The 24,109-nt window shown below is 32.1% G+C and overlaps 2 protein-coding genes across 2 annotated transcripts; both read left to right on the top strand.

The window, feature by feature from the left end:
* Positions 1-647: 647 nt before the first annotated feature.
* Positions 648-9,088, top strand: LOC148276837 (myrosinase 1-like). Its single transcript, XM_088233677.1, has 7 exons — positions 648-754; positions 2,250-2,353; positions 3,386-3,958; positions 4,398-4,495; positions 5,293-5,598; positions 6,548-6,786; positions 8,971-9,088. The coding sequence occupies exons 1-7, from the start codon at positions 648-650 to the stop codon at positions 9,086-9,088; spliced, it is 1,545 nt and encodes a 514-aa protein (XP_088089803.1).
* An 882-nt stretch (positions 9,089-9,970) lies between these two features.
* Positions 9,971-19,938, top strand: LOC148276836 (myrosinase 1-like). Its single transcript, XM_088233689.1, has 7 exons — positions 9,971-10,125; positions 10,886-10,989; positions 13,374-13,946; positions 14,026-14,123; positions 16,813-17,118; positions 18,159-18,397; positions 19,791-19,938. Exons 1-7 carry the CDS (start codon positions 10,079-10,081, stop codon positions 19,906-19,908), a joined length of 1,485 nt encoding a protein of 494 aa, XP_088089815.1. The 5' UTR covers positions 9,971-10,078; the 3' UTR covers positions 19,909-19,938.
* The last annotated feature ends 4,171 nt before the right edge of the window (positions 19,939-24,109 follow it).

The raw sequence follows: 24,109 nt of genomic DNA, 5'->3' as shown, positions 1-24,109 counted from the left end.
ATGCAATAAATTATTCCATTCAATAAATTAATGCGTGCCAGAAAATTTTCACTATTGCTAATGATAATGATGATACATCCGTTTTACCCCCTATCCAGAATACTTTAATATTTCATTGAAAATTTTCTGTCATTTTAATTTCATCTCTTTCCTACCAACTCGTCATAATGTGAAACATTGATATCGATCTATTTATGACAACGAAAACATTATCTTTAAAATATAATTATCCAAGTAATGACAAAATGATTGAATAATTTGAAATATATACGCAAGTTAACAAACAATCATCGATCAAAGTCAAATAAAAACAAGAATCATTTTGATGATTGCATATATAAAAATAACGATATGATTCTCAATCTATCGGAGATTAATACAATAGGTATACTTAAATTAGTTCAATTTGCTATTCACAAGGTTGTGGTTTGTAGTCAATAATAATATGATGGAGTTATTTCAGATACTGTTCATTTTCTGCGCATTATTTATAGGGTAAGAATAAAATACCACCTGTTTAAACGACTTTATTTCACGTCTACTATATTTTTTTTATTCTCTTTATTTTATCATATTGAATTTTTTGTATACTTTGCCCAGCTAACAAGAGTACATACCCATACATAATAAAATATTACTTCCTCTAAATGATCAAATTCGGTCAAACTTTCCGGCGCGTCGGATGCCCGAGACAAGCTTCCGCGCACCAGTCCGAAGACTTTACCAAATCATCCATAGGTAGTAGCGACGGGCGGTATGTACAAAGGGCAGGGACGCAATCAACGCGAGCTGGTGACTCGCTTTTACTAGGAATTCCTCGTTATGGGAGAGAATTGCTAACCCCAATCCCTATCACAAAGGGGTTTCATCGGGTTACCCGGGCCGTTAGGCCAAGGAGGACACGCTGATCCCTTCAGTGTAGCGCGCGTGCGGCCCAGGACATCTAAGGGCATCACAGACCTGCTATTGCTCAATCAAGAAGATCACATAATATCTAAAACTATGACGGGATGGCCCGTTTTGTCGAGGCGAGGTTACAGCGCTGCGCGTGGAGGTCTGAATTTGGGCTTGTGTGGGCACGGCGCGCGCTCAGTTCAGCCGTATCTCCGGAACGAGTTGGTCGATTTTAGTGATCGAGCTGTTGCAGAGAGCTGAAAATATAAGTAAGACGTTGATAATACAAGAAATATAAAGTTAACATTGAAAAGCAGAAAATATTGAGATACTGTGAAAATGCCGCGGGAAAATGAACTCCAAACAAAATGCGTGTACCACGACGTACAAATGCAAAACGTTGTCGATATGCCAATGGATAAATGTTGTATAAAGTAAAAAAAATCTGTCATATTAACATTCTTTCTGACAAACAAAACAAAAGCATTTCCTAATAACGAGAGTGACGTATGGTATGTAATTTCGCATTTGCAAAATAAAGATCAACGGGAGTATCAAGAATACTCCCTTTATATATCCCCGATAAACTTGAGTTTTTTAAATTAGCGTTTAACTATTAGTAATTTTGTGTTTTTTGAAATTTTATTATTTTTATTTTAAGCAATAAGAGTAATCATTATCTTTCATAATTGAACGTAGTTATGCAGAAAGCAGGCAGTCCTCAATTTAGAAATGAGATTTTGGTGTTATCAAGTTTGGGAAGGTCAATTCTATGCTCTGCTTAAAACAGCCAGGCCGCTTTCATACCAAAAACTGAATTAATGAAATAAATAAAATTTCATGATGTCAAAAATAAAAATGAATGAACGTTTCATATTAGTACATTCTGAGTCTGCAAAATGCATATTTTAGGTTGTGTAGTCAGCCAGACTTTCAAAAATCACCAAAATTCCTTTAAATCATAGCGGTATATTTTCTTAATTTATTTAAAAAGTGAATAACGTGATTCCTAACAATTAAGTATCCAAATATAAACAAAAATATTATAATGACATTACACACATCAGAGTTTTACTAGTAGTGGCTGTTTTCTGCAAAATACACATGTGTGGTCAGCCAGACTTTAAAAATCCTTTAATCTTGGGCATGTTCATTATTGAATTCTTTTTTGTAATATGTAAAAATGAATGTAAGCATTATTTATAATTTGTTAAAGTAAAAAACATTGCAACTGTTGTGTAAATTCGATTACGTACCCTTTTCACAAAAGTGCTATTATCTCAGTTTCACTTTTCTATAGCTGTCTGCTTTTTGCATACCTTCGTTTCTTTGGTATTTTATTTTAATTTTTGTAGTACACAAGCCCAAAATAATGCAACTCACCGCAAATTTCCTGACAATTTCTTATTCGGAGTGGCCACAGCTTCATACCAAATCGAAGGAGCTTGGAACGTTTCAGGTTGGTTCACAAAAAACCCTTTCACCTTGGATCTGGTCTCCTCCACAAGTGCTCTCCATCGGAACGGGTTTCTGGTTATCCTTCTCCAGTTTCCGTTCCTACCCTATCCTTTTTCAACCAATCTCTGATTTTATTTGCCACTGTGTCACATCCATTGGGGTAGTCACTGGTTCAGAGCTTTTGATGCCTTTTAAAATACGTAATAACTATCAATATATTACAACAGAGATAAAGGACATTTTTGAGAAAGGAATATAGAAGTCGAGACATCTATACTAAACAACCCAATGACAGGTCATAAGCCCTGCAGATGCCTAGACTTCTATATTACCTTCTCGAAAATGTTATGTTGCAATATGTTGATATAAATAGCTCTCTAGAGGGTAAAATCTATTTCCCGTATACAAAAATTTAGATAAACTTTAAATATTCTTGATAAATCCGCCTGGTCCAAGTATAAATGGTATAAATTGAAAATATTTTCATGCTTGTCTAGTATGTAGGTAAAGTAATTCAATCAGATGAATCTCATTCGCATCAATAGAGGTTAAAGGTCTTTAAGTTCACAAACATCAACATAAGGAAGAGTTGAAGGAATAAGGATCTTCAAATACAGGCAGAATGATGAATGTTACACGGTGTGTAAAGTGGCCACTTAAACCAGCCAATGATAGGGCAAACGTTCTGTAGGTGCCTAGACTTCTATATTTTCTTCTCTAAAATGTTTTTCATCACTGTCATAATATGCAGATATTATCAGCTCTCCCTAGAGTTAAATACAGTTCTTGTCTACAAACATTTGGACAAACTTAAAATATTGTTAACTTAAAAGTACTTTTCTATGTGTATCGTACATTGCAAACCATTTTGACTTACAGAAACATACATTTCTTATTTTTATTTTTAACAAGGCTTTCAAGTTTATGATAAAACGATAATAAAATATACATATTCATCACTGTATGCAACAATAATAAAAAAAATGGTTTTACAATGCGTACCTACGCAATATAAAAAAATACGCCTTTTCAGACAAAGGAGAAAATATTTGGGATCGTCTGGTGCACACAACAAATTATGTGGTCGGCGGAACTACAGGAGATGTTACTTGCGACTCATATCATCTATACTCAAGAGATGTAGAAATGTTAAAAGAACTTGGTGTTAACTACTACAGATTCTCGTTATCCTGGTCCAGAATTCTTCCAACAGGTTTCATTAATAGAATAAGCACCGACGGAATTGCATACTACAACAACCTCATCAATTTGCTTTTAAAAAATAACATTACTCCGTCCGTTACATTATATCATTGGGATCTTCCCCAACCTCTGCAAGACATAGGAGGATGGACTAATCCCATGATGGAAAAGTACTTTGAAGATTACGCCAGGGTTGTTTTTGAGGCTTATGGAGACAGAGTAAAAGATTGGATCACGTTCAATGAACCGATGGCAGTGTGTCTGGGAGGTTATGGAAGTAATTCTAAAGCTCCAGCGGTGGATATTCCCGGAATCGCTGATTATCTCTGTGGACACACATTGATAAAGGCTCACGCTAGAACCTATCATTTATACCAAGATGAATACAAACCTACTCAAAATGGTAAGATACATAACATAAAACTTTTATTTAATTTGACGGTTCATCCCGATAAACCAAAAGGGCGTTTCATTTCAAACTACACATAAAAATACGTTTGTTAATTTTTTGCTATTTTTGTTTGCGCAATTTGAAAACTATAGCAATATACGCTTTTCAAAATCGTATACATTTTTTGTCGTATATATTTTGTGTAATTAAAACTTACATCTGCAATTAAAACTAAAAAAAATGGCCAAAAATTTAATTTTGCTCCAAACATTATTAGAAAATGGCCATTTTCATTATTTGCTTAACTGTAGGTATATAAACGGTTAGAAACCATAAACTTTACAGCTCAGCCATTTTAGTTTTTTGATCAAATGAAAAATATTCTGGATTTGGTTAGACCATTAAGTTGAGCATCAAGTTGAGCGTGTTTGTTTTGCTTTATCATTTTAAGGACGAATCGGTATCACTTTAGATACGAATTGGCATGAACCAGCTGATCCAAACTCAGAAGCTGATAGAGAAGCAGCTGAAACAGCTCTTCAATTTACGGTAAGAACTGTTCATAAATGAATAATATATTTTATTTTATTTTTAAAAAATAGTTTACATTTGGTACATTTTAATACATCACTTTTTTCATGATAACAAAAATCCCTCATAGGGATGGCCTGTGCGTGGGTAATTCTAGAATACATTATGAAATCTTATGTGTAGATGCATATGTAATATATATAAAAAAACGTAAAAAATAAAAATTGAAAGTTACATTCAGGTTGTTTTTTAAATGTCAGTAAGTGGAAAATAATAAATAAAAAAAATAAAAATACATGTAGAGCAAAACATTATTAAATAAGAGTTGATAGTTAAATAAGGAAAAAATACGAGAGCAAATAAAAAGTTTATCCAGACAAAAAAACAATGACATTTATATTTTAGACTCAGTTTATAAATTAATTATTAGAAGAAAAGAGTCTTAACTTATCATTTTCCGTTGTGTCTTTAAACTAGGAGTTATAAAGTTTAGGAGCAAGGATATGGATGCATTGCATGCCTCTGTCCGAGTGTTGATTTGCAAAATGGAATCTCCAACACTTGATTTCTTCTTTGACCATATATATAGATATCTGTACATTCAAAGATTATTAAAATGTATTTGCTTAATTTTAAGCCTTTTACGCGGAAATGAGTTCAAAGAGCCAGTAGATAAAATGATAGTATTTTTGTCCGTAAGATGTCATGTAAATCCATGTTTTCATTATGACTTATAAAGTTATTGCTTTCTTGGGTTGTTATCTATACGTTTAAACCTATTTTGGAAATAACAAATAATTTTATATTCATTTTAGGCTGGCTGGTATGGTCACCCAATATTCTCCAAAGACGGAGACTATCCAGAAGTGGTAAGAAAGAGAATAGCCCAGCGCAGTAAGGAACAAGGTTACAGCACTTCTCGTCTCCCTGTCTTTACTCCAGAGGAAGTGGAGTACATCAAAGGAACTTCTGACTTTTTTGGACTGAATCATTACACCAGCACCATTGATAAAGCTACTGCATCAAGTCTTAACTATCCCAGCCCATCGTTTGCCGATGATCTTAACATTATTCAATATAGGGATCCTAATTGGCCGTCATCAGCATCGGATTGGTTGAAGGTATAGTGCAACAATGTTTTGAGTATGTTCAAACGTTTGCAGGAAGGCTGGATTTCAGAGTGGGAAAACATTTTGAAATCCAGCCTGTCTGCAAACATTTGGGCCATACTCAAAACATTGGGACTAACTGGTTAAAAAAGAGGTATAAAAAATTGAAAATTGTAAGTAAATTGGTTTAGCCAGATGAATGTCACATCTCATAAAGATTTCGGCTCTTTTACTTCACAAAAGTCAACAATTAGAAAAGTTAAGGAAACTTGGGTACTTAAACATAGGCAGAATAGTAAATGTTGCACAGTGTGTAATGTGGCCACTAAAACAAGCCAATGACAAGTCATAAGCCCTGTATTTACAGGCATTTGCCTAGACTTCTATATTCTCTCTCAAAAATGTTTTTCCTCTCTGTCGCAACAAATTTAGAAGGTATAGTGATTTATCAAATATTAAGTTATTTATTGTGTATGCAGATAATTGGTAGAATTCCCCATTAAAATTTGCTAAGGCATCCAAAATAAAAACTATTATATTAAATTCAATTCTAATTCTATTTTTTTTTAATGTATTTCACGCGTTTAGTCTTGTAGGACATTATCAAACATATCAAAATATGATCAACTTTTTACTTTCAACCCACATAAAGCTGCTCAGGTTGAAGTGGCTGCTGGACACGTACAAAGAATGCCTGGTGCGCGAGTAACTAAAAGAGTCACGACTGGACATCCAGGAGGTAAAAGGATTGGAAGACCCAGACTGAGGTGAGAGGACGACGTAAAAAAAGGTGAAACACAGCTTCTCCGAGTTGCAAATTGGAAAATTGCTGCTGAGGACATGCTGAGTTGGAGGCAAAAGTTGAAGGAAGCCAAGGCTCGATCTGGGCTGTAACGCCATCGAAGAGAAGAAGAAAAAGAAGGAGAAATAGAAGATAATTTGTTTTGTTTTTCTGTTTCAGGTTGTACCCTGGGGATTTAAAAAGTTGCTTGTATGGATTAAGGAGGAATACGATGATCCAGAAATTATTGTTTTTGAGAATGGTTTTTCTGATAGAGGGACTTTAAATGATTCTGATAGAGTAAATTATTTTCACCAGTATTTAAATGCATTACTGGATGCTCAAGAAGAAGGAGCAAGAGTCACAGCTTATACAGTATGGACTTTGATGGACAATTTTGAGTGGATAGTTGGCTACACGTAATATGAAATATTGGTATAATTACTATTTATAAGTTCCGTGATTTCTAAATTATTTATGTTCAAAGCATTAACTTTGTGGTCAAACATTTAATGAATGTTGGTAAATATTAGTATTAAACCACTTAATGACTTTTTATGTCTACCGGTTTCGAGACGTACCCGTATCTTTGTTAAGAGTCTCACTACACCAACATTCAAATACCAAAATACACTTGCATCTTTACCGTCACCTTTCACATTTACGAAAAAATGCATAAATATCACGCAGAGTTACGTCACGAGCTTTGGTCGGTAAGCGATTGAAACACACATTTGAATGGAGAAACATCATTGACAAGAAACAAAAAAAAACATGGGTTTAACTGACGTTAATTGTGCGAACCGCTGATTTGCAGGCATTCTGCGACATGTTCGGATTTGTTTGTAAAAATGACAGTTTGCTTTTATTTCTGACATTTAAAGTTGAACCCAGCACAATAGGGAAATATCACGTACTACGAATACCGATAAAAATATATGAATCAATTTGGATATTGTGTAGAAATGTTTTCATGTTTATCTTTAAAAAGAAATTATCAAATAAACATATCACTAGAAAATCGCGACATGTTTGGCATTGATAATTGTGACGCTAAGATTTGTGACGGTGTTCTATAGAACACTTTTATAAAAAAAAATATATAAAAATTCAAACGGTTAGGAATAAAATTGAAAATTAACATGAATCGTGACATATTAGGGGCGTGGCCAATGCAATGATCGTTTTCGTGGGAATTCAAATATTTTTCATGCTAATTATAAGTAGCAAAATAATATTTTTTTACTCTACAGTATTTCATGGAACCTTAATACTTCTAAAACTTAAAAAAAATTAATTGATATTTCCCTATTACAATTTGTACGGCAAACACGCTAAATGTCGAAAAACATAGCTACCCCAAAAACCGGAAATCTGTTGCCTGTGGCAATAGTGATCGCTCATAGTTGCCAAAATAATATAACAACGCTGTAATTGAACGTATTTATGCAGAGAGCAGCCACCCATAGAAAAGTGACTGAGATAATAGCACTTTTGTAAAAAGAGTGAATAATCAAATTTTCCCAACAGTTGGAATGTTTTTTTTTATTTTGGCAAAAGATAAATAATGCATGCATTAGTTATTTCATAAAACAAAAAATAATTTGACTATGTATAGGTATAAGATCATATTTAACGATTTTTAATCTGGCTAAGATGTGCATTTTGCCGAAAACAGCCAGCCCCTGTAATACTTTGATGTATTTTATGTCATTATGTATTGATCATATTATTTGATATTTATATTAGGGTACTTTATTGTGAAGAATCACTTAATTTAATCGTAAAAATAACATTAAAAATAATTTAGTTATGTTTTAAAGGAATTTTGGTGATTTTTTAAAGTCACATAACCTAAAATACGCATTTTGCAGAAAACAGCCAGATCTTAAATTGAATGAAACCTTATACAAACTCTGAATGTATGAGATGACATTCATTTTCATGACATTTTGACATCATGAAATAATCAGAAGTTGATTATTACAGTTTTTTTTGTAAAAAAGCGGTCTGGCAGTTTGAAGCAAAACAAAGAATTGACATTCCTGAACTCGATAACACCAATATTTTCAAAATTGTGGACTGGCTGCTTTCTACATAACTAAGTTCAATTAATTGACTGTTAAAAACAAGTGGTCACATATTTCTGTGACGTTGCAAAGCGGTTCATTTATATTAAAACCAATAATATTATTATTTTATTCATTCATTTTATTTTTATTTTTATTTTATTTTTATTTTATTAACAGAAACGGCAAATCTGCCTTTTACAAACATTTATAATACTAACATATTTGACTTAATATATATTTAAAAAAAAAAAGCATAAATTTCTTTCTTCTAAACCTAAAAATTATGCAAAATTTATATTTTAAAAATAAACCTTAAAATTATACAGCATATTCAGTAGCAAGTATAAATAATAAAACATTCTACAGAAGAAATTTTGAAGAAATTTCGCCCTACAATAAAGTCCTTTTATTTTTACCACCTGTAAGAAAAAAAAAACAAATTTACCATAGCACTGACCTTCCTCATTCATTCATAAAATTTTGATGGACACAATTTTGAATGTTACGTAAAATTTTGCTTTTGGTTTTTAGGGAGAAGTTTGGATTATATTCCGTGGACTTTAACGACCCCCTAAGAACAAGAACTCCCCGAGCTTCTGCCAAGTACTTCGCCGAATTGACAAAAACCCGAGTTCTATCAAGAGTTTGAAATTTTAAAAAAATAATTATTTGCTTATTTTCTGATGTGAAAAACATATTTTGCTCTTAAAAGCATTCCCATGGATTGAAGGTGATTGATAAATAGTGATGACTATTTTTTTTTTAAAAACCGTTTTTTTGACCAGCAATTTTAGATGCGACCCTCATTAATTAGAATTAGTTTAACTAAAAAAAAAGTAAGTAATAAAAATGTTAAGGTCTAGACTCTTTTTACATCGTTTTTGCCAGACAGCACAAAAACCGTTTCACTTAGATTCGTTCAATAATATTGAATTATTTTTCAATCCGATTTCAAGAGTTTATTTATTTATGCTTTATTAAGTTAGTTCATAACATCTTAAGAACTGATATAAACTTTTAATAATATTACAATTTTTTTTATCAAAATGTCTAAATTACATATTTTTTCAAATTAATTTCAAATATTTTTTTTTTCTATTTCCTTTATTTCTTCAGGTAACTCATTGTACAGCTTCAATCCCTTGTACAATGAGTTTGGAGATTCTAGCAGATTATATAAAAAATATTTCAAACACGGAGGTTTACATTTTTGCCTTGAGATTATTTACATTTCGAAAATGTGTACATTTGTGTTATTATTCAACACATGATATTTTCTTTTTAAATAAATCATTTTTTTATCTGTATTTTTTTAATGTTTTCACGTAATTTATGAACAATATGTTGTCTTTTGCTATATGAATATTTTTATTTTAAATATATTTTTTTATTGCCAGTAAACCAAATAAATAAATACTCAAGTTTTTAATTCACGCTATTAATAATTATTACATTTATAACATCGTATTTTGATGCCTCTTATCGACTCGTGTCACATGTTTATAAAAATATTATGTGAAATCGGTCTTCTTTAATAAATCATGCCAGTTGCTTTGTCGACCACGTATAAAATGTACGAAATTCAATAGATTTCGCTACATCAGAGTAGTTAGTAATATTTATTATTTAATAATTTATTATGGTGTTAGTAAAACGATTGTTAGTTTTAAGTGCATTATTTATTAGGTAAGTGTCATTGCAATGGTAAATATTATTATTTTTGTTGTTTATTCAGATAAAATATTAAATTATTTAGAAGTCGAAAGTAACGCATTTATTACCTACAAATTGATCTCAAATAGTTATTGAGAAAAAAAATTCAGTGAAAATCGGAATTCAGTGATTAATTATATATTTCTCCATATTTGATGTCATACCAGTCTTCTAGAAAGTAAAAAGAAACGTGTGTCAAAAAGTCTAATTAGTATTGACCTGTGAAAATGTTTTTAACCCATTTAAAAAATTAAAGTAATGTAAATATTCATCCACAGAACACTTCACTGTAGTTAGGAGGACTTATTTATTTATCTTAAATGATTTAAGTACGAGGGTACTAACATGATTGTTTAGTATGAAACAGCATTTATCAATATTATTCTTGGCCGATTAACTTTCTTTCCCATCCTTTCCTTGACCCATTCTTATGGTACCTACCTAACATCAAGATATAAGATTTGGATTTGGAACATAAGAAACAAAATTTTGACATTACAGCACATTGCATAATAATTCTTTATCATTATTTTATATCGTTAAATAATTCATAGTTAACTTTCATATTCGGTGCACTAATATTGAAGAACATCCTCATCGCGTCAAAGGTAGGCCCATCCCGTGCTCCTTTCCTTTATTCAAATATTCAAACTTTGGACAAAATAGAATGATATTTGTTTTTTCATTATACATTCCGCTCTTCGTTAAGTCCGATTTCATTACACTTTTATAGTTCAAACGCTCTAAGTAATGCGACTCACCGAAAATTCCCAGATAATTTCCTATTTGGAGTGGCTACAGCAGCGTATCAAATTGAAGGAGCATGGAACGAGTCAGGTAAACAACTCATTTTTGTCTTCTAATGTGCGTTCTACGTCATCAGAACCAAATTGATTATATTTTGCTTTGCTTAAAATAAACCAAAACAATATATTTTCAACATCAAATATACACGCTGATCATGGCTTCCCAGAAGCCGGAAACCTATCACCACATATAATTGATAGGCTATTCTAAACTGCTATTGATAAGAACCTATGAAGTTTTTATCAAAACGTATTTTTATACATTTTCAAGAAGTTTCGCAGTACAATTTAATGCTCTATTTTTTACCGCGTTTAAGAAAATATTTTTCATCAAATTTCCCGTAGCACTGAACTTCCTCATTAGATACCCTTTTTAATGAGAAACTGTTATAATAGTCCAAACATTACATACTTGTCATTGACTTTTTGCGGTTTCATAGCTGCAGAACAGAATATATTTAATATACACATGTAATTAAAGTTTCATACGTTAACATATTACAAAAGAGATGGAGAACATTTTGAAGAGAAAAATGTTGAGGCCAGGCATAGGTATACGACCTGTTATTGGTTGGTGAAATTAGCCATTTTACACACTGCGTAACATTCGATCTGCCTATTTTTGCATACCCAATTTTTTAAAATTCTTTCATCTGTTGATTTTGTGCAGTTCAAGAGCTAAAAATTTTACTGATGCAGGTGAGATGCATCTGTCTGAATAATTAATCACCCACTTAACTAGGCAGTGTTTTTAAAATATTTTTCAATTTTAATTCTTCTTTTTTTTATAACCGGCTTGTATCATCAACAATATTTTGAGTTTGTACAAAAGTTTGTAGACATGTACCGGATTTCAACTCTTAGGGAGTTATTAAGATTAGCATATTACAAGCAAAGCAGTTATAAAAAAACTCGGTTTAATTATTGAGGTAATGAAAAGATTAGAAGTCTTTGATAAAGGATAAAATTAATGATTTACAATACTTTCATACTTCCACACTTTGTATATGGATTAATAATATGGTCGCAGTGTAGTAAACAAATCCAAGAATTAGTGAAAAGAACAATGAATAAAGCAACAAAAGTAATATTTAATTTATTTAAATGTAATAGAACTACAGATTTATATAAAATTACAAAAATGCTTAGTTAAGATGAATTTATTTACTCAGAAAATGTAAAGATGATATTTGAGATTTTTTGAAGATTTAATTTGTATTTTGATCTTCTTTTATTCAGGAAACATACAGTACAATTCCAACTAGTGATGTTTCCATATTATATTATCATTATATTTAAGGTTATCAAATATTATTTTTTTCAAGTACAATAAAGAAGGGGAAAAAACATGAATGAAAGTAGTTTAAAAATTAAAATCAAAGTAAAAAAGTTATTTTCAAAGTTTGTAGTGAGTCAACAATGTTTGATTATGTCCAAATGCTTGCATACTGGCTGGATTTCCTCCCTATGGAGTTGTTCATTTTTTAATTTATTTCAACAGAGAGGGAAAATTTTTTGAGAAGGGAATATGGAAGTCTAGGCATTTACAGGGCTTATGACCTGTTATTGGCTGGTTTAAGTGGCCACTTTACACACTGTGTAACATTCACCATTCTGCCCATGTTTGAACATCCACATTTCCCCAACTCTTCCATCTGTTGACTTTTGTGAAGTAAAAGATATGATAGAAAGACGTGATAAAGGTTTCAGGATAAAGGAAATATTTTTTTTTAAAAAGAATTAAAAACAGACTCAAATGCAAAAAAAAAAACATTTTAATAAAGGAAAAACGTGAAGAAAAACGCGAGGAAGTTGAAAAATAATAAAAGAAAAACGAATATTAAATTTAATTTTACCTACAATATACATTCAAGAAATACAAGAGCGTCAAATAATTTAATTTACAAATAACCTAGGAAAAACAGAAAAAGAAAAGTCTTGTGTATCCAGCAAAAAACTTCTACAATTCACTTTCTTTTACTTATTATTTTAATAAAATGGCGTTGCATAATAAATTTGATGCTTTTGCCAATGTCATGTTGAATAATGTCATGTTGAATAATGACTTAGAGATCTATCCCCTCAATTCTCCCCCTTTTAATGTGTTTCTCTATTCATCTTCACTTTATTTCCTTTTTCTTTTTTTAGAGTTATTTACGTGTTTAGTGTTATAGTTATGATTTTATTTTTGTTATTTTCTATAATACCTTATGTACTTTTGACTGTGTTTTATAAGATCCGTCTGGGCGTTTATTAAATAAATAAACAATTTGTTTATAATAAAAGAACGCTGTTTTGCGGCACTTAAGTAAAAAGTGGCCACTTTACACATTGAGTAACATTCTCCATTCCGTATTTCTTAAATATTTTCATATTTTAATTTTTGTTAAACCAAAGAGCTCAATATATTTTTAGACAAAGGAGAAAATATTTGGGATCGACTGGTAAACACAACAAACTATATAAAAGAAACAACCACAGGAGATGTCGCCTGTAACTCATACCATTTGTACCCAAGGGACGTTGAAATGGTAAAGGACGTGGGGTTCAGCTACTACAGATTCTCATTATCATGGTCACGAATTCTTCCAACAGGAATCAACAACAAAATAAGCACCGAAGGATTAAACTATTACAATAACCTAATCAATTTGCTTATCGACAATAATATAACCCCCGTCGTAACATTGTACCACTGGGATCTTCCTCAACCCTTGCAAGATATGGGAGGATGGACTAATCCCACGATGGAAAAGTATTTTGTAGATTTTGCAAGGGTTGCTTTTGAAGCTTATGGAGATAGAGTAAAACAGTGGGTAACGTTTAACGAACCTATGGCAGTGTGTCTCGAGGGGTACGGAAGTAACACCAAAGCTCCAGCTGTCAACCTTCCCGGTACTGCTGAGTACATTTGTGCACATACGCTCATAAAGTCACATGCACGAGTCTACCACCTTTACCAAGACGTATTTAAAAATTCTCAAAATGGTAAGATGACCGATTTTCAAAAAATCAACAACAATACTTTTTAAAAAATCTTCTCTAATCTTATTCAATACATTTTCAGGACGAGTGGGCATCACTCTTTCTATAGGTTGGCATGAACCAGCTGATCCAACTTCCGCAGCTGACATTGAAGCAGCTGAAACAGCTCTTCAATTTTCGGTAAGAAAATCGTTTTTAATTAATTTATTTTTTTCATTTTATTTTATTAGAAAGCTAACAGACATTTATAATATTAAAAGATGCATGGTATAAATACATTTCATAAGGTCCGATTAGAGGCCAATGACGCCGCCAGTGTGTCCGCCAACCATACAAGAGGTCTCTGGTTCGGTGTCCAACATGGTTAATATGAAAGATTTATTTAAAAGGGTGTTTTCACACTAGAATATTTCATAGTACCTGGACTGGTACCTGAAGCATAAGACTGATCATCTTTCCTTCATGTAACCAAAAAAAGATTAAGACACGCTGCGATTGGTGTACTAATGCAGTGCCCATGCATCATTAGGTGTGGAAAGGGTATGATGATGAAGGCCCAATTAGAAGCTACCTCTTAACTCTTGTGTGGCTGTGATGTCACACTAGTCGACATACGATACAAGACTTGATAAATCTCTAATTTTTGAAAATGATTAGGTTATATTTTTTGTGATCTTTACATTGACATTTTTACATCAGGTTCGGAAAGTAAAGTTTGTATAACTATGCTAGATTTTAAGACAGAAAAATATTTATCCTTGCTACGCGACGAATGAATGTCCGCCAATATAGCAATACATCTGTATAAGAGAGCACGAATATAGAACTCGTAATAAGGAAGAAAGAAACGCTGTTTTATGTCCGGTGTTGTGTGAAACAGATTCAGCCGGTTATAGACAGTATTGGGAAACGCACGCATGTAACATGAGCGGCGCTTATGATTTTTAATATATTTTGCTGTACCAGGGCAAAATTATATGTTTTTAAAAAATTCATTATGGAAAATGAATTATTAAACCGTTTGTCTCTACGTTTTTTTCCAAATGTCTGGTATTTAGAATATTCATTTTTTGCTTGTGGTAACACAATGTTACATCATCGCGCGTAAAGGAATTATTTACCACAGTCTTTTAATAGTTTTATTAACTATAGGCAACACAAATAATTTTTCACAAACAGCTAATGGTACACAACTTAATATTATTGATATGTAAATGAAATTTATATTTTAGAGGTTTAAATAAATAAAATAACTTTGTTTTATGAACCACTTTTTTTACTGTCACAACCGACAAGTTTCAGCAACTACACGTTGCTCTCTGCAGGGTTATATTATAATAACTAAACATATATATGTAAAAGAAACAGTGAACAGATTAGTGGGTGTCGATAAGGATAGAGGAGGGGGTTATTGCGTTTAAGGTAGGGTTAGATTTTATGTTTCATAGAACGCAAGCGACGTTGGTTTGTTGGCTAGCAACAAATTGGTGGCCATTTTGTTTTATTTGACAACATAAACACGACGGTTCGATCGGATGCTTTTGTAGCTGTGCTTGGCTTTGTTTGTAAATAACTTTGATATTTACATTATAATAAATAAAAATCGACTATGGTGAATTGCAGTATGTTTGGTTGCAGCAGTAGGAGCGTCAAAAGTGTTAAGGGAGTCAGTTTTCACAGGTAATTGATTCCGAATATTTTCCCATGATTTATATTGATTTTTGACATTTATTGTCCCGACACGTGTATTATGTTGCTTAAAAGCTTTCCTTATATCAACATATTTACTTCAGATATTATTTTTTCTCAATTTAAAAGATAAATTTATTAATTAAAGTATGTTAACTGTTGATAATGACAGTTGATTACGGGCAATATGTCGGGGCCGCACTAGGCATCCATATAAAGTTTGAGTTTTAATCGAGTAGAGGTCGATTCAAATTTTACTCGAAAATAGCAATGTTAACCTTGAAATTGCATCTAAAACGACGTGTCCAAATTTCAACGACTCGCCGTTTCGGAAATGTGACGGACAAACAAACAATCTCAACACATGACTTTGGTTCAATGAAGTTGGGATTTATGTATCAATAATTATAACATAAATATATTGTGAATAAATAAATAAATAAAATAAACACAAACATGTATTTTCAGTTTTATAAAATAAATATACTCGAATTATAGAAAAATATATTGATATAACCCTGCAATGATAAATACACAGGTACATATTTATAAGTAATTACACTGCAAATTAATGTTCATTTGGCAATTCTCGACCCGAGTACGGCCCATTGTTTTGCTGCGAACTGTAGCTAACTTAATACCCTATAGTCATAGAATGGTTTTCCTACGTTTGGGCTCCTCTCTAGTTTACGCATTATTACTCTGAGATTCAATCATAAGTTTATATTAAATTTTATTGGATAAGTTATTTCTTCATTGATAATTTAATCTATTTTTGACTATCCTCATTACCTTATTCTGTAACATTTGAATGTTTTGGATTTTTCCATCATTACTAAATAAAAAATTAACTGATGAAAAGTGATTTTAATCTGGCCATATTATTGTTTTATTGATAAGAATACTTGTATTTATGTATATTTCTTAAACGTTCCCGTAACTATTTTTTTTTATGTAAAAGGAATGTGATTTAAAATTTATTTTTCCATATGAATATACTAACATTTTCAAACATTTAGTGGAATAATTTGTTTTTGTGATTCAGACATCAATCTTTATTTTTGTTTACAACAAACAATATTATTTTTACTGGTGATCGAACATTGTGCCCTTTGAAATACCAAAATAACGAAACTTTTCCCTGCTATGTATTGTTATGTAATGTATTGTTACTTTACAGGCAGGGTGGTATGGTCACCCAATATTCTCCAAACAAGGAGACTACCCAGAAATATTTCAAAGGAAAATAGCCAAGCGTAGTAAGGAACAAGGATACCGGACTTCTCGTCTCCCTGTCTTTACTCCCGAAGAGGTGGAGTACATAAAAGGAACTTTTGACTTCTTCGGGCTAAATCATTACACTACCACCATTGATAAAGCTACTGACACTAGTCTAAATTTCCCAAGTCCATCGTATGCCGATGATCTTAATGTTATACAATTTAAAGACCCCAAGTGGCCCTCGTCCGCATCAGACTGGCTAAAGGTATGATACCTTTGGATCACTTTTTTTATTTTTTTTTATTATCATATTATATTATATAACAAAATTATAATTTATACCAAGTTGCTTTGACTGCCTAATTTGGGTTATTTACCCCGTTCTAAGATAGTAAAAAATATAAAAAACAGTAATCAATATATTGAAACAGTTATAAATATAGAGGACAAAGTGAATAACAAAGTAAAAAATGGAGTAAAAACATGGTAAAAAATGTAGTAAAAACATAGTAAAAGTGTAGTAAAAAAACAAAACAAAAACATATTTTAAAAAATATATGGTAAAAAATATTAAACATATATAAATATGTATTTATAAATATTTTAAAACTCAGTAAAATGCGAAATAAAAACAGAATACAAAGTAAGAAACATATTTAAAGTCATAGTAAAAAATGAATGTATGTGTATAGCAAAAAGTAAACTATTATGAACGTAGACGCTTCTGACCAACGACCTCCACAAATTTTATCTCTATTCCATTTCGATGGATGGATCCTTTTTTTATCATCATGATCATAATTTTACTTACATATTTAATTTTTAAAGGCTCTAAATTCTTGTCAGAAAGATACATTCAATTTCTGTAAGTTTTTGCCGTTTTGAATTTTTAAATGCAGAAATTACCAATATAAGCTATTATATACGTAAATAAAACACCGAAGTCCACTTTCGCCACATAAATGCTTTTTTAAGTTGAAATAAAAATCTTTAAATCCACTAAGATTTAATGCACAAACATCAGAACCAGGCACGCTATTTTAATATGTACTATTAAAATGAAAATATATTATTTTACATTGGTTATTTATATAGTAAGTATGCCATTAACCATGTTCACAACGTTTACTTCAGATGTTTACTTTATTTAATTAAAATGATTAAATATGAAATTAGGATACGAATTATTTAAGGAAAATGCTAAACTAAAGTTTATGTCATTTTTTTTGTATTTCTAACATTCTGAAATATCCTTTACAATAGTTTCGTATATAATATTTTAAGTTCATTTGTTTTATTTTGTAGGTTGTTCCTTGGGGATTTAGGAAGCTTCTACGGTGGATTACGAACGAATATAATGATCCAGAAATTATTGTTTTTGAAAACGGATTTTCTGATCATGGAGATTTGAATGGCATTGAAAGAATCAGCTACTTCCATCAGTATTTGAACGCATTACTAGATGCTCAGGCAGAAGGATCAAAAGTAATAGCTTACACTGTGTGGACTTTGATGGACAACTTTGAATGGCTTTCTGGCTACACGTAAGAAAATTGAATTCAAAATTTAATGGCCGTTTTTGCTTAAATTCAAATATCGTCGAGTGTCTGGCTCAGGTTGTTAACTGCATTTTAGTTGTAAGATATTGTAATTTTAAAGATAAACGCTCATCCCAAATCAACAATTCAAATAAAACCACACCTTTAATATAACATATTAACATTTAAAAAAAATAGTTTTAAAACAATAATTTTTCAATGCCATTTATAAAGAAATCTACCAACTTATGCCACCAACTCGACATTATACACAGTTTGATAAAAAATACAGAATTTTTAAATATTTTTAATTTCTTCTTGAATATTAATATTGTTTCCGTCTAAGTTATCACAGTCGTATATAATACACTTGCCACCGTGGTGTAGTGGTCAGCACATTTATCTATCATGCAAGAGGTCTCGGATTCGATTCTCGGCATGACAATATTTATTTAAAAAGGTGTTTTTACACTAGAATATATTATAGTCCCTGGACTATCACCTGAAGCGTAAGACTGATCATTTAACCTCTATGTAATAAAAAATTATCATGTTACGCTGCGATTTGTGTATCGACGCAGTGTTCTTTGCACCATTAGGTGCGGAAAGAGAATGATGATGATTATATAATACGCTTACGCCAGAAATTTTGTCAATCCTCAAAACATTTCCACAACGCACTTTTTTGTATGGCTTTCAATTCCGTCAGCGATTCGGTCTTTATTTCCTCTATGGTCGCGAAACACCGTCCTTTTAATTTTCGGGAAGAGGTAAAAGTTTCAGGTAGCCGAGTTCGGTAAATACGTTGGCCGGAGCACCAATGCGGTCTGGTTTTTGTCAATAAGTCTCGAGCGAGCTGTGAGGAGCGAGTAACTCCGTTATTTTCGTTGTCAAATAATCTCGAAAATTCATAAAAAATGCATCTTACTAGTTTTTTAGTAAAAAATAAAAATAAGCGCTCAAATTGGCCAAAAATTGACAAAATAAATACAAACATTTGTAGGACCAATCTAAAAATAGGCTCTTAAAGTTAAGCACCGTATTATGCGGACGATAAGACTCATCAGACCATAAGATACACCCCAATTTTTGGTTGAATTTTCAGAGTAAAAAAGTGCGTCTTATGATCCGAACAATGCAGTATTTTTTTATGAAACCTCGTATATTGTAATGACTTCCATATTCCCTTCTCTGAAATGTTCTCCATCCCCGTTGTAATTTGTTAATGTTAATGACTCTCTAGGGAGTGAAATTCAGTCTTTTGTCTACAAACATTTGGGTAAACCCAAAATATTGCCATAAAAAACATGTTATTATGATATTTTCATTTTATAACTTTATCCAAAGTTTTTTTGTTTTGTAACCAATTAATTACAACGACCTTAATTTTCGTTTTCAGAGAAAAGTTTGGATTATATTCAGTGGATTTCAACGATTCTTCAAGAACTAGAACTCCGCGATCTTCAGTCAAGTTCTTCACAGAATTGATGAAAACAAGAGTTCTGTCAAGAGTTTAAACTAAAAATTAAACAATCATATTAAACAAATCTGTTTTTTAATGTAATAATGTATTTTTTCTTGCGTTCATTGATAGTTAAAAAAAAATATTTAAATGATTTGTTACTGATTGATAATGCGAAAAAATATAGAGAAACAAAAAGTAATAATGTTTTATCTGATACATATTTGAGAAATCTGTAAGGAAGGTAGTTTATTTTATGTTGATTTTCGACTTTAGATTGGTAATACTTTTTCTTCTTAAACTAACGATTATAGTAAAAAAAACTTTTGTGCTTTACAATAATATTTAAATAATACAACGCCTTGCACTCAAACGACGCTCGCAAACTATGGAAATTTTCTTTAAAAATTAATGTTAAGTTTACCAAGCGTATAGGACGTGATAATTCGTGAAATCATGGATTAACTACGTGACAAGTTTGACGACAACATTGTTTCCAGAAATGATCCTTAAATGTGTCAATTGGCCTCCACAATCTCGTGATTTGACGCAATTGGATTGTTTTCTATGTGGCTACGTTAAGTCTATGGCCTATGAAAACAAAGCAATAACTTTTAAAGCCTTAAAAGCCAATATAACACTATTAAAAAAAATATCCAACAAAAAGGTGGCCAACAATAGGGAAATATCACATACTACGAATACCGATAAACAGTCGTGAAATGGATAAAAAAAAATGAATAGTCGTTAAATGTTTTCATTCATAATTTTAATAATAAAATTGTTAAAAATATGCTTTCACAAAAATACGACATGATTGATCTTGACACTCGCGAGGTCAAAATTCAGTTTCGTCTACAATGTTTGGCATTTTTGCTTATAATTTTCACAGTCCGTTATTGTCGCGTGGTTTTTAAAATGGATTTTGACGTTGTGAATGATAATATTCGTTGTGCATCTGGGCACTGTATAGTGTTTATAGTATTTCAGACACTATACATTAAAAATAGTTGTAAAATCACTAGTATTATGTAAAAAAATGAGTATGAAATAATCTACGATGGTTTATCATACAAAGTAAGTACTAGAATGACAAAACGTCAAACTTTAATGCGAATCGTGATGTAAAAGGATCGTCGCTAATGCAGCGAAGCATTTTCGCCCGAATTCAAAATTATAAATTAAAAAATATTATTATGCTACCAATTTGTAAAAAAAAGTACTAACTAGTACTAGTAGTATCAGGCGCTATATTCAACAGTACGGAGGCTATCTCGAGATTGGATATTTACTCAGTGAAAACCAAATGCCGCCTACATAACGCCTACATGAGGTCTATTCTCCTCTTTGCACGCGAATCGTGGCACCTCACTAGGGCACAAAACAGCAAAATTCTGAGTTTCGAGAATAGATATCTCAGAATAATTTTGAGTGTGCGGTCGTCTGACTTTGTAAGGAATAAAGTAATAAGAGAATGGGCGCAGGAAATTCCGGTGACAACTGTCGTAAAGCGGAGGCGATACTGTTGACTTGGCCATGTACTGCGGATGCCTCCTGAGAGCCTTAACCACGCTTGTCCACTTTACAAAGCATCAGTTTCTCCACGTCCTGGACGTCCGCTGCTGACTTTTCGTCGGCAGCTTATGTCAGAATTAAGGGACGCGAACCTGACTTGGGAGGACGCACATGAGCAGCCGATAGAGATGCATGAAGGCTCTATGTAGACACTATGTGCTCCAATTGGGGAGCGAGCATGAAATGATGTAGATGATGATGATATACGCTCAGATGGCCTTTACATGACAGGTAAAAAATTACAGTTCAAGCGTTTCATTGCAAAAGTTAATATGCAATATATGCATAGAATAATATTATACCAGAAGGCGCGTACAATTATGTTTGCATACATCACACTCTGTCCAAAAGTCTCACATCCCTTCTGCGCGCATGCGTGAAGTGGCCGCGTGATGTTACCAGACCGCGAATAATATAGCATCATAACACAAATATAAGATTATTTTGTGTAATGTAATGTTATATTATGTTTTACCACGAAAAGTATTTTACTGACTAGACTATAAAAAAAAAACAGGTCGGTACTTTTACTAGGCAAACGTAAAAAAAACAATGAAATAATTATTTAGTAGTTAAATTAAATAAATAAGTTCAAAGAAATAAATGTGTTCCTATTTCTTTGTTTATTTAACACATATATATTACATTGACTTTTTAAATAGATATAAGGGCGGGTAAATTTCCTTAGGGCAATTCCTTCCTACCTATCCAAACTATTCAGTAAAAAAAAAAAACAGCATGTATATTTTTACTAATTCTAGGTATATTAATATACGTACACTTTTCTTGATCGATACAGAAATTAACTAAAAATCTACCTTAACTTTGACGTGAGGAGGGAAATAAGCTAGAGAAGGAATAATATAAAAGGGTTTTTTAAAAATGTAAATATACTTGATTGAACCAATGGCGGGGCTCGTACTTATCTATGACCCTTTTGATGAATTTGGTCAGGATATTTAAGCAAATATACCCATTTTGTATTATATGATATATACAAGAGCTAATCTTTTTATTTGGGATTGACGTCCGAAAGATATGAGCTTTGCTCTTATATTTTGTACGAGTAATACGTATATTATGTAAGTAAATCTTCCATACAAACATAGGTGTCAAGGTTAGAAGAACGTTACTATAGTCAAACCGAGTTATAAAGAACGTTGATATTTAAAAAAGCTACAAAGATTCGAAATTCTTCGTTTAGGTAGGTTGGTTAGACAGAATATTCAATTATAAAACAATAAACATGCCCGCCCCTTACCGAAACTTTTCATGAAGACTAGTGTTTTTATTTAAATTTGTTGCAACAGAAAGGGAACACATTTTTAAGGAGTGAATATGGGAGTCTAGGCGCTTACAGGGCTTATGACCTGTCATTGGCTGGTAGCCACTTTACACACTGTGCAACATTCATCATTATGCCTATGTTTGAACATCCAAATTTCCTCAACTCCTTTATTTGTTGACTTTTGTGAAGTAAAAGAGCTGAAATCTTTATCATGTGAGTAAGATTAATCCAACTGTCATATTTCACCTACTGGCAACGCCTGAAAACAATTTTCCAATTTTGTATACCTACTTCTGTTGCAACAAATTTAAATATGAACAACTCCCTAGGGAGACAATCCAGCCAGTCTGCAAGCATTTGGACATACTAAAAACTAGTGTTTTTCTTCAGTTTCTTATATTCGCTATCATAAATATATGTTTTTAAATTAGCAAAACTTTCATGTTCCTTTACAATCAGGGAAAATAAAAATAAAACCATAGAAACGTTGGTGGGGAAAATGTATTTTCCCTTTTAAAATAGCGGAGGCGCAGTCCCAGGGCTTTTACGATATTATTGAACGGAATGGACTGTAATGAAATTTAATGAAAATGAGAGAGTATCCTCGTAGCGATGCGGTATGCGGTGTCAATTGTCCGTCACAGTCACAACCTCCAACAAGTAAGATGGACTAGGAACGGGAGCCACTAACCTGCTCCAGTATTTCTCATTCCCGCTTCACTTGATTAGATCCGACACTTGACACTAAGATACGGCACCAAATAAGTAACTTCTATAGGCTTTCTGCAGCGAGCTTCGGCACTACACTGGCGCGATTGGATGGACAGTATATATAAAAGCGGCGCGGCGATTAACAACATAATCACGCGGTTGGACACAAGGTCTAGTTGTGGCGGGTGATAAAGGAATACTGAGCTATGGTAGGCAAGATTGTAAGTAGATTGAACGTTGAAATTGTGACAATAATTGATACCTAAATAATATGTGCAACCAAAGATTTCAAGCTTTTATTGTACCCCTCACTGCAATATTATCAGTTTGTCATCAATCAAATGCACATGGGCAGTAGGTCCACCTTACTCTAGCTTCCCTGCATGACAATTCATTGTTAGTTACATACTGGGACCGCGGCAATACTTTCAGAATCCCCCATCAAAAGTAACAATTAATTTAAGGGCATTCCAAGCCCTACCCACTTACCCGGATCCATTTTAAAGGTCTTGTGGCCTTTTTTCAGATCGCATATTGCAAAAACTTTTTTTTGGCTTCGATGAACGGATTATAACCTTTTTAAAATTTTTCACTAATATATTTTTTAAGAAAGATTTGCGTTTGCTTAGAATTTATATTTACTGCTTTCAATGTCCCTATCACCGCCAGTGCACCTCAGCAC

The sequence above is a fragment of the Micrasema longulum genome, unplaced genomic scaffold (assembly GCF_059751315.1).
Source record: "Micrasema longulum isolate JH-2025_06_02 unplaced genomic scaffold, ASM5975131v1 h1tg001139l, whole genome shotgun sequence".
NCBI lineage: Eukaryota > Metazoa > Arthropoda > Insecta > Trichoptera > Brachycentridae > Micrasema > Micrasema longulum.
This window is presented reverse-complemented; position numbering and strand designations above follow the sequence as displayed.